This window comes from Seriola dumerili, unplaced genomic scaffold (genome assembly GCF_002260705.1).
Source record: "Seriola dumerili isolate Sdu_G_001 unplaced genomic scaffold, Sdu_1.0 BDQW01000121.1, whole genome shotgun sequence".
In the NCBI taxonomy this organism is placed as follows: Eukaryota; Metazoa; Chordata; class Actinopteri; order Carangiformes; family Carangidae; genus Seriola; species Seriola dumerili.
Genome location: NW_019174376.1, coordinates 677,489 through 689,209, shown reverse-complemented (window position 1 = coordinate 689,209; position 11,721 = coordinate 677,489). Strand labels below are relative to the sequence as shown.

At 40.5% G+C, this 11,721-nt stretch overlaps 2 protein-coding genes across 7 annotated transcripts in view; one reads left to right on the top strand and one right to left on the bottom strand.

Moving 5' to 3' along the window:
- Nucleotides 1–6,240, top strand: part of megf6 (multiple EGF like domains 6) — an 81,044-nt gene extending 74,804 nt beyond the window's left edge. Inside the window, exons 27-38 of the mRNA XM_022748240.1 lie at nt 659–787; nt 947–1,075; nt 1,475–1,603; nt 1,739–1,870; nt 1,954–2,082; nt 2,170–2,298; nt 2,633–2,761; nt 2,915–3,043; nt 3,941–4,069; nt 4,172–4,300; nt 4,970–5,098; nt 5,349–6,240. Coding sequence (XP_022603961.1) covers nt 659–787; nt 947–1,075; nt 1,475–1,603; nt 1,739–1,870; nt 1,954–2,082; nt 2,170–2,298; nt 2,633–2,761; nt 2,915–3,043; nt 3,941–4,069; nt 4,172–4,300; nt 4,970–5,098; nt 5,349–5,410 — 1,484 coding nt within the window. The 3' untranslated portion in view covers nt 5,411–6,240. The remainder of the gene's footprint in view (nt 1–658; nt 788–946; nt 1,076–1,474; nt 1,604–1,738; nt 1,871–1,953; nt 2,083–2,169; nt 2,299–2,632; nt 2,762–2,914; nt 3,044–3,940; nt 4,070–4,171; nt 4,301–4,969; nt 5,099–5,348) is intronic.
- A 3,796-nt stretch (nt 6,241–10,036) lies between these two features.
- LOC111224011 (voltage-gated potassium channel subunit beta-2) overlaps nt 10,037–11,721 on the bottom strand; it is an 80,694-nt gene continuing 79,009 nt past the window's right edge. For 5 of the 6 annotated variants that reach the window (XM_022748360.1, XM_022748359.1, XM_022748361.1 and 2 more), the window contains one exon: nt 10,037–10,461. In XM_022748360.1, coding sequence (XP_022604081.1) covers nt 10,372–10,461 — 90 coding nt within the window. In that variant the 3' untranslated portion in view covers nt 10,037–10,371. The remainder of the gene's footprint in view (nt 10,462–11,721) is intronic. The other variant, XR_002665198.1, reaches the window with a different exon arrangement.

Sequence of the window (11,721 nt, the reverse complement as noted above, 5' to 3'; positions counted from 1 at the left end):
TTTTTATGACTTTTTATGCCTTACTATACCATGAAATTTTTAAGCCTTATTATACTATGAATTTTCATGCCTTACGATACTATGACATTTTTATGACTTTTTATGCCTCACTATACTATGACCTTTTTATGACTTTTTATGCCTTACTATGCTATGACATTTTATGCCTTACTATTCTATGACGTTTTTATGACTTTTTATGCCTTACTATACCATGAAATTTTTAAGCCTTATTATACTATGAATTTTCATGCCTTACGATACTATGACATTTTTATGACTTTTTATGCCTCACTATACTATGACCTTTTTATGACTTTTTATGCCTTACTATGCTATGACGATTTTATGCCTTACTATCCTATGACTGTTTTTAAGCTTACTATACTATGACTTTATGACTCACTATACTATGACATTTTATGCCTTACTATTCTGAAATTTTTATGACTTACTTTACTTTTACTTTTTATGCCTTATAATAATATGACATGTCATGACTTTAAAATTCTATCTTCTGTACATGATTTTTCTCAATAATTTCTTGTTAAATTTAACCATACATGGAGGGGTGGCTGCTTAGGGCAACATAAAGGCTTTGGCTGGCTCTGCTCACACGTGTTTTTCTGCTCGTGCATGCTGACATATTTTTACACAGAGTGTGTAGCAGGCCGGTTCGGAGCGGACTGCCAGCAGCAGTGTGAATGTGAGAACGGCGGTCACTGTGACACACAGACTGGACAGTGCAGCTGTGGCGCCGGCTGGATCGGAGAGCGCTGCGAGAAAGGTGAGCCAGTGAGTCTCTGCTGTGTAACTGAAGCGAAACTAATGAACCTGCAGAAACTTTGTCATGCATGGGAACAGCTGCACTGTGGAAACTTTGGGACTGGCCATACTGTGTATTTTTGTTAATCATAATCTTTAATTTGCACTGTCCTCTGCTCAGCGTGTGACACAGGCCTGTTTGGTGCTGGCTGCGAGGAGAGATGTCAGTGTGTGCACGGGGTTTCATGTCACCACGTCACTGGAGAGTGTCAGTGTCCTCCAGGGTGGAGAGGAAAACTCTGTGACAAAGGTACAAACCTGTAGTTACAGACACTGTGGAGCTCTTGCAGCCCCTGGTGGATGGAGTTTGTATGGTTATATAATAATGAAGCTTTTACATTTTTAAAACACCAAAATTCAGGATTAGAGAAAACTTTGACATTTCATTTATTCCACTTGATTTTTCTAAATATGATGTATTATGCATTACTTGATATTGTCATTCAGTTTCTCCATATTGTAATTCTATTACTGCTACTGTCTACTTCCTGAAGGAAGGATCCCCTCTCTTGCACTTGTTGAGGTTTTTTATCCTCTTTTAAAATCTCATTAAAGGCTTTTTATAGAGTCCTTGTGTTTCTGGTCAGTGAATTGGTCCAGTGAGGGATGAAATGTGAAATGTGATATTGCTTTGTTTGTTTTCTTTCAGCATGTTTGCCGGGTATGTATGGGAAGAGCTGTATGCAGCGCTGCAGCTGTGCTCAGGGCACATCCTGCCACCATGTCTCTGGAGAGTGTGGCTGTCCTCCTGGATTCACTGGAAACGGCTGCGAGCAGAGTGAGTCCTACAGGACTAATGTTTGTCTGCTAAATCCACTGCTGCCATCCATTGTGAAAACTAAGCAGCTTCCCTGATATTATAAAGTCATTAATGCACAAATAAAACATACTGATGGACACTTTTCTCTCTCAGCTTGTCTTCCAGGAACATTTGGGCAGAACTGTAACCAGGTCTGCCAGTGCTCAGAGACAAACCAGCTCTGCCACCCAGTGTCTGGATCGTGTTACTGCGCCCCGGGTTTCCAAGGTCCCAAATGTGACCAAGGTAGGTAGAAAAGCATAATTATAAACAAGTGTTAACACAAAGCAGTTTAAGAGATGTAACTCTTATTTGTTGTTAACTTTTAGCATGTGGAGAGCAGCATTATGGTCCTAACTGTGAAAAGGAATGCAAATGTGAAAATGGAGGGACATGCGTTCCTTCCACTGGAGCCTGTGAATGTCCAGCAGGATTTATAGGAGCACGCTGCAACATCAGTAAGTCTGCGATGGTGACAGTGCATACATAAATGAGCGATACAGTATGTGGTGACAAGTGTCTGGTGTGTGTCCCGTTGTTGACAGCGTGTCCAGATGGGCATTATGGAGTTGACTGTGCTCGGGTAGCAATATGTGGAGACGGAGCCCAAAACGACCCAGTTACAGGTCGGTGTGTGTGCATCCCTGGACGAAGAGGAGAGGACTGTGGACATGGTGAGAAGGGGCCCTCTGATCATTTCAAAGTCTGGACTCATTTGCTTTCCATTAGTGTCACTGAGGCTGTTTTTACTGTGATGAATTCAGTCAGGTAATTTTCATACCAGTGTAAGGTGTTTTTCTTACTGTACTGAAGTGCAGAAAATGGCTTCTAGTAGGCTGAATATAAAGAGACAAGAGCAGGAATTACTTTGAAGAACAAACACAACTTTTTCGTCATCTTGTATTTGTACTTTACTCGTGATAATGAAGCTTCCATATTTAGCTGGTGGTTTGGAGTAAAGCAGGATGTTTTCTTCAGTTTAATTTGAGTGTGTGTGTTTGGCCTCAGGCTGCTCTCCAGGCTGGTTTGGAGCCGGCTGTGCCCTGCGTTGTAACTGCAGCAATGGAGGGTTGTGTGACTCTGCGACTGGCAACTGTACCTGTGGTCTGGGCTGGACTGGTGCACACTGCGACAGAGGTGACAATACTCACAGTTCACTTTTCTCATTGCAGTCAAGCTCATTTGTTGCATCAGTTTCTGCTCATATATGACCTGCTGTGGCACGCTGAGTCTAAACACAGACGAGTCTTAAGTCATGAATTTGATTTTTATCCTGTTTTTCTGTCTCAGAATGCCCTTTGGGCAGATTTGGTGCCAACTGTCAGCTGAAATGTAACTGTCAGAATAATGGCACTTGTGACAGAGTGACGGGGACGTGTCAGTGTGGTCCAGGCTACTATGGACATCTGTGTGAACATGGTGAGAACTGAAATACTCCTCTGTAACACACACCTCCACTGTTGTACGAAAACTGTTTGTCTGGATGACATGTTCCTTCATTATGGTGAACAGTAACTGCAGTTTGTTTTGGGTTGATCCCACATACACCATCCTGCTGCTGCCTTTTCTACTTGTGATATTCTGCATATTTTATTGAAGCTCTAATATTATTCCACATTTTCTGCAGATCTATGCTTCATTTTTGCATAAAATAAAGTCGGGGGGGGGGCAGCACACTGACCTATCCAGTAATCACTCTAGATGGATCCTCTAAGAATTGATTAAGAGTGAGAGTTATCATTCAAGTTCATATCGACTTCTTCCAGATCACATTTTTCTAAAATCCTCAAGTTTCTTCTTCCAAGGAAATCTGATCCTGTCAAGGTATAGGGTGCCCAACAAATAATTTCTGGTGCTGTAAAATTCCCACTGGAATCTGCTATAGAAAATAGTCCCCAACAAATGCATTTTTTACTCCTGTTGAAGTAAAGTTTGCTAAAATCTACAGTGCCCAGCTGCTTTGGGAAATGAAGTAATCTTAGGATTTAAGAATTCAATAGGAATGAACAGGCTTTTGGCTGTGCCACAGTTTTAAAGGAAGACTTTGGTCGTCTTCTGGGATTCATTGACAGTCAGAAAAATATAGAATACCTGCAGCCTTATTCTTGAAAGAGTGGAGTGAGTGGATTAACATTATTGTGATACACAACAGTAATGATCTGCCAGTGTGACTGTAACAGAGTTTGGTGTCATTTAAAATTTGTCTGACTTTATCTTTGAAGTGTCAAAGTTAAACTGCTTTATACTTTTTTAATCTAGTGAGAACATTTTAAACCGTAAAAGTCGACTTCAAATCTTGTTCTATGAAATTCTCAGCCTGTCCTCCTGGTCTCCACGGCCCGCTGTGCCAGCTGCAGTGCGACTGTATGAACGGAGCCTCCTGTCATCCTGTGTCGGGCCTCTGTGTCTGTCCTCCAGGATATTATGGAGCCCGCTGCCACAGAGGTCAGTCCAATTACTGCTGATAACGCCCAGTAAAATAATGGGATTACTGACAGTTTGTGTCTGATTTCTCCTTTTACTGAGAATCACTTCCATGTCCCTCAGTGTGTGAACAGGGTACCTTCGGTCAGGGCTGTGCCAAGGTATGTGACTGTGAGGACGACGCTCCATGTGATCCTGTGACGGGACGATGCCTCTGCTCCTCGGGGAAGACTGGACCCAGATGTGACATCGGTAACCCTCAATGTTTTCCTAACTTTGAGAACACACACAGCAAAGTGCAGACCACTGTGAATTAAAACACATCGCAGACCTTTTCTCCAGTACATCATGCTTTTGGCTAACTTTCCTTCATTAGAGTGGCGTCAAGACATTGTTTCAAGTTTCTGTAGAAAGTAGAATTACACTGGTGCAACTGGTTGAGGTGGAGCTAATTTGACTATTTTAAACAGCATCTATGGGAAGTTCAATCTACAACAATGCATCAAATTTTATAAGATGATCATGTTTTGTAGAATATTAATCTGTAAATTAACTAGTAACAATATCCATCAATTAAATGTAGGAGAGTCCAATGCAGTCCAATATAACAAGAAGACGTAAAGTCTCATACTTCCCTCAAGTAGCATGACAGAAATACTTCAGGAAAGTACCTCACATTTGTACTTTGAAACAGTAAAAGTTACTTTCCACCACTGTTTGTAAGTCCTTTTACTGATCTCTGGACTGCGTATAAGTGGAAACCTCAGCCACGACCTGGATGAAGCCAAAAATGTTTGAGTAAAGCGAGTTGTACTAGAGATGAGTTGAGTCTTTTATCTGTTCATGTACAGAGGTTGGTGACCTGCCTGCAATTTTAACAGTGAATCCAAATTCAACCTCTTCTCTTGTGTTTTGTGTCAGACTGCAGAGCGAATCGGTTTGGGCCCGACTGCAGTGAGACCTGTGAGTGTGAGAATGGGGCGCAATGCGACCGACGCAACGGGCGCTGCAGCTGCATGCACAGCTGGATTGGACTCTCCTGTCAGGAAGGTACATAAATGACTAACACACCTTCATCCCTGCTGTCTGAACAATTATCTCACTTCATTACTTCCATAGAGACAGCAGGTGACAACCTCCGTTGACTCTTGAGTCAGAGCAGAGGTGACATTTCGCTGACTGGGGAATAAGTAAATAACTAGTTTAAGTGCTGACAGTGTTCATTAGTGTCTTTGTTTGGGGGCCGAAGTACAAGGCTGCACTTTTCTCTTTCGAATGTGAATGTTGTGCATTTCCTCAGGTGGACCTCCACGCCTCACCTATGGGAGCAGCAGAGGAGACTCGCAACACAACTCATTATAGCAGCTCCATCTTGCTGGAAGACTCCAACTAGAACTGGGACAGATCGGCGGGTTTTTACTGAAGTGACTCAAGTGAGTGAAAGCTTATGACAGGAAGTTGAAGCAGCTGGAGGATTTGCATGAAAATAGACTCTCTGAGGAGAACTGCAACTCCATGTTTGAACCCGAGCTGGATTTTTTTTTTTTTTTTGCGTGCCAAAGTGTCCTTTGAACTGTCTGAGCCCGTGGCATCAGTCGGACCTGTCACCAGTGCATTGTTTCTTGCGCTCAAACACCACCTTTACTCTTCAGGATAAGAATTATGCCTCAAAAACTACATCCTCACAGTGCAGTGTCAGGAGATTGTGATTGCGTTTACTGCACTTTTGGTATTTTGTTTAATGTTTTGTCCTCAAGATGCCTTTTGCAGGTACTGTATATAAAATAATCTCTAATTTTGTAAGAAAATAGGTGATATTGCTGGATATGATGCAACCATATCACATTACTTGCCAGTACTATGAAGTTGTTTTTCAGTCTATACAAAATGAAGTACTACCCTCAGTCCAATGGTGCTATGGTGCTTTACTGTACTTCAGATGTTTAATAGTATAATATCACAGTAAAGCACATTCTTGTTGACTAAAGCCTTAACAGATAGCTGGAATTTCAGTGTATATCACTTAAGATTACACAGCTAGCATTCATTGTTTAAATTGTTCCTTTAGGATTGATTTTGTGTATAAATTGCTTCATATTTATATTTAACACAGTTGAATATAACACAAATTTAAAATGCATCTTTTGTTTTCCACTGGATAAAAGAGACTTTGCAGCTCTGCCAAATCTACAACCCAGAATAAGGTTTTACACATGAATGCCAATAAAGACAGACACATAAAGGTTTGTTTACCATTCTTATTTTATCATTATTTCATTTTCATTGAAGATCGAAGCTGTACATCCTGTCTAAATTTCAGATTCAAGCACAGTGCAGATAGCAACGCCTGCAAAAGAAAATTAAAAAAGAAAAGAGAAAAGGCAGAGGTGATCACAACCAGAAATATATACAAAGGTCAAACTATGTACAGGAGATACCAGGCGCTCACTATGTCGTCTTCAGAGTGAATTCAGTCCACCATTGCATTCACTTCAGAGCATTCCTCATAATGCATACACAACACAAAGAAATTGCTTCTTTTTGTCAGTCTTTAAACTGATACAATACAGATAGGAAAAATGCAGCATGATGAAAAAAAAATAAAAACAGTTCTTTAGCTTCTCTCTACTGCATTAAAGGCTAAAACATAAAAAATATATTTTCTGTAAAATAAGCTCTACCGATCTGTGGGTCTGGTTTCATTTCTGAACTAGTCAATATGTTAGAACAGCAAATATGATGAAACTAGGACCACTTAAAGCACAAACTTCTCTAACTGCACTCCAGCCTCAAAACATTAAGAGTTATTTCTACATTGGGCGTTAACCTGTAAAAGCACAAAATCTTTGCTGGGCAGGTCAGCACAGTGTGGAATAACACTGATGGTCAAACAAAATGCACAGAGATATCATTGAAAGGAAAAGTTTGACATTTTGGGAAATGTGCTTATGTGCTTTCTAGCTGAGAGTTAGAATCAATCTTCTCTGTCTGTTCAATATGAAGCTACATCCAACAGCTAACTGAGCATAAAGACTGGCCACAGAGGGAAACAGCTAGCCTGGTCAATTAGCACATATCTCTGGTTTAACCTGTACAAAATCCAGTGTAAAAACACCATTGACGGGGGAAATTAAGAAAGAACTGAACAGCCTCAAATTTAGTTGCAAATACAACTAAAAATGAACCTCATTTTAAAACCACAAACAATTCCTTTTGTAATTAATCTAATTTCTGAATGTCTATTGCAGGCATGAAAAGAAAACAATCCTCATAATGTCATTTTCAAGAATAATTTTCTTCTGAGACATGTCCGTTGTGACATTTTAAATAACGTCAAACATGGTCGGATCGATCCTACCGATACAATGACTTGTTTTTGTATCGATACTAGCGTCAATAGAATCGATACAAAAAAAAAAATTGATCCAGGATAGATCACATCCTGGGCACATGAACACTTACTGCTGCAACATTTAAATCTCTCCTGCGGCCATGTTCATGTGTGCAGGAATCACCTTTAGTTCAGAGAATTCACATAATGAACATTTCTTATTTACGATTAACAACTGTGTCATGTTCAAATCTAAATGTAACAACAGGGCTCTACCCTACAAAGACAACACATTAGCTGCTAGTAACAGAAAGTGCGGGTGCTCCTGGTTTTACTTGGAATTGGATTGAAACCAAATTTTCTGGTATCACTCACACCTTAATAGCAGCTAGTGGTAATACTAACAAGCTGACAATTGCTCCACCTGGCAGATTCTGTTACCTTTGGACAGAGTTAAGCTATCTGTTTCCCTGTTTCCAGTCTTTATGCTAAGCTAAGATAGCCAGCTGCTAGCTGTAGCTTCATATCAAGCACACTGACATGGGAGTCTTCCCATTTAACTCTCGGCAAGAACGCAAATACATGTATTTCCCAAACTTTGCCTTTTAAGTCTCAAACTTCCTCTCCACTCTTGGCAGATGAAAATATTAAGACACAGAACTCCACAGACTAATGAACTAAATATTCTTTGCTTTTCTTGTTTTTTTTTCTTCTTCTCAGAAAACAGCATCAGCTTGCGCAGGTTTGATTCACTCAGACATACAAGACACAGCAAATCAAACATATACAGGGATCAACTAACGCAACAGGCTAAAGCAAGGGATTAGTTTGGTTGTCCCCCCCACAAGATCAACAGCAGAGACATGAAATCACTTTACTGTTGTTAAAAATCACAGAGGAGCTGACTGTAAACCTCATCCGCACAAATCCACACAGCGACACTCACTTTGATTATTCCCTTCCACTTAAACTGAGAAACATCTACATCTCATTCATATCATCATTCGCACTAATGTGACAGTTTTCTTTATTTGTACTTGTATTTTTTTCTGCTAAGAATCAGTAGTTTCAGCTGTTAGTAAAGACTGTTATCTACACGTGTTAGTAAGGGGAGTAGCATGTCATTGCTTCTCCTGTAGGTACTGTAGGCTGGGTGACGAGAGTCCATGCTTTGAGGATGTATAACATGCTATCCACTTGTGCTTTAATCACAGTAAGAGAGCACCCAAAGGAGAAAGAATGATATAGGGTGGTGCCAAATTCTGCAATAATACTTCTGACACGTCTCAAGTCGTATGGCGCTTGAAACGAACCTTATGATCCTAAAATATTTAGCTGTACTATGCATTCTGTATATGAAGGACATTTGTTAACTAGTATAACAGCATGGTCAAGTAAAGATATATATGGAGTAAAGTCTGTACCATAGATAACAAGCTGGACAGCACATGCGTCAAGATGAGTTCTATAATCTTGCAGGAAGTGAGAGTGAAACACTCAGGTGTGTCGTCAAAGAGAGAAGAAGAAGAAGATCTTTGGCTCAAGCCACGCTAAAACATCACTGGTCCTCCCCAGTGTCCACACATGAAAGAAAGACAGACAAAGAGTAAATACAACCTCCCGCCAACGTGCACGCCAACACACAACTAAAACCACCTGCTCCATTCCCTGAGCTGCTGCCACTCACTGATTAACTGGAAACACCAACTCTTCCTCACAACAAATGCCACATCCACCAGTCATTGTTCCCGTATATACTGGGTACATGAGACCGGTCGGCCAAGGGGGCAGCTGTCGAGCTGTTTGTCTACGCCAAAGCCCACAGCACAGTCTGATGCAACTGTAAATAAGGCAAAAATACTTGAACAGAATTTGATCAAGAAGTTTCCATGAGATGTGGTGCCAGCATTGATATGACCACTTCCTATACAATAAATCCTCAGCCTGAAAAAAACAGAACAGAGGCTGGGTAACACGGTGAAGCAGGACACTGCGTTGGATTTAATACAGCAGCAGCTTCTACCGTTTGGGATGAATAAATAGCTAATCTCTTCAGTGGCAGTTGCCCAGACGCATCGGCCCACGCTCCTGGCTTGTCATCACGGACTGTTCACTGGTCAAGGACGGAGGAGGAGGCTCTCAGGCAGAGGGCGGTCTTTTCCTCTCGGCCCTGGCGAACACAGGACTTCAACGCCACGCTTTGACAGCAGGAGTGTCAGAGCATCAGGCTGGACAATTGCACTGCCAGTGAAGACACAGTGGGAGGATGAGGAGAGGGAATTATAAGGAGGCTATGCGATTCTAATAGTGCAATGGCTGTGAGATAAGACTATTGTAATACCCATCCTCTCCCTTCCTTATAACAATACTAAAGTGCTGATTGTTAAAGCCCACGAGAAGGCTTGTACACTGATGATGTCGACAATACAAACAAATTCTTTCTGAGAAACCGTGACGGACTCGTACAGTACACAGGTGTTTGTAAACATAACGTTTGAGGAACAAATGCATGGCTATGGTACATGTGCAACAGGGTAGTTCTCGTATATTCATACAGTATGAACTTCATCTTCCTTTTAGTTGCATTCAGTTTTAGAAAAAAGCAGAAAAAAAAAGAATTCTGGCTGCCAAGCAAGCGTGTGCTTATTTTTTTTTTTTTTTTTTTAAAAAGGTATTTTTCTCTATGGTTTTAAAATACGTTCAGCTGAATTGAATGTATAACTGATTTAAGTATGAGCGCATATCCCTCTTCCACTTTTGTCTTTCTTTGTCAATCCTTTCCTTTCCTGTGGAGGTGACTGTATTTTTTTCCCCCTTTTCTTATCTTATCCCTGTAACTCTAAATGAGGTGCCCTGGGTGGCCTTGGTGTGGCCAGACTCATGCGCCAGGGTCTCACTCAGTAAAAGCTCAAGCAAACAGAGGATCAGGCAAAGGTGGGGCACTGCGGCTGCAGGCCGGGTGCAGCCCTGCCGGGCGGGGCCGTGCTGCACGTTAGGAGCGGTAGTCCTTTTTACTGTACGGCTTGTTCCCCAGGATGCTGTCCACCTCGTGTGTGATGGAGGACGACAACTTTGGAAGAACCTGTGATGGGAGAGAGAAACAAACAATTAACATTAATTTACATTTCCTATCAGTGCTTTTGGTCATTGTTTAACTGTCCTTAGAGAAAATCAACAGTAGTTTGCATTTTCACATCTCAGCCTCTAGATAGCGCTCAAGAGTGACTTGAATTTTTTGTAGTTGTCACCAACTTTTTGGCTTCTAACCAAAGACTGTACAGTTTCTAACACTTCGCCTCCAATACAACAACCAATTAAAATCAGGCAAGCAGGCAATAGTACACATGATCTTCAAGTACAGACTGTATAAAGCAGTGCATGTGGTTGATATTAAAATACTTGTTACTTTTTGTTCCTTTTTTTTTCAGCTCATTTCAGTGCATTTAAATTGAAGTAAAGGTATTATCACCAAAATGTACTTTAATTATTGCAGTGTAAGAACTCATTACAGCAGAATTTGTTGTTTGTCGCACTATCTGGTGGTTCAATCTATAACCATGTATCATATTTTATAAACTGATAATAGATTTTGTATCCACAGTAAAAAAAAAAAAGAAAAAAAAAAAGAGTGCATTATTTCCCCTGAAATTTAGTGGAGAAGGAAGTAGTGTATACACCTCAGGTTGTAATTAATTGGTTTTAAAAGATATTGAGTGTGGGATTATTATTCTGGTGGTAAATTTATTTAAATTTTTTTTTTTTTTTTAAAAAGAAAAAAAAAGAGATCAAAACAAAGGTAAATTAATATGTTCCATTAAAACTGTAACCTTTCCTTTACAGGAGTTCAGAAAAATGGTTTTAAAAAAAACTTTAATATGATGCAATTAAATGCAAAGTATTCCCATGTAGAAAATATAAAAGAGAATTTGTTCTCTAATTCTCTCATCCCACAGAGTAGGCATGAAACAAATGCTGTAATGAACTGAAAAAAATGAGTATTTGGACATTCTTTTCAGCTCAGGGACTGTTTCTATTTCAGGGTCTGTGATGTAAAATTCCCAGTAAAAGGAAAACTGCAGAGCCCTGGGGAAATTTGAGCATAGCATTTCAAAACTGAAATATCAAATGTGCTAGGGGAGAGGAAACATATAGCGTGCACCCATCTAGTATATTAATGTGTCTACACACACGAGCATATACAAAGCGTCAGAATAGAAGAGTGTAGCAATGCTCTTTACTGCAGGCCAGACATAATGTGAGAAGAGAACGTAGACCCCCACCGGTCTGAAAACCCCATTAGAGGAGTGCATCTTATCAGGAGAGGTAGAAGTGGCCATAAGCT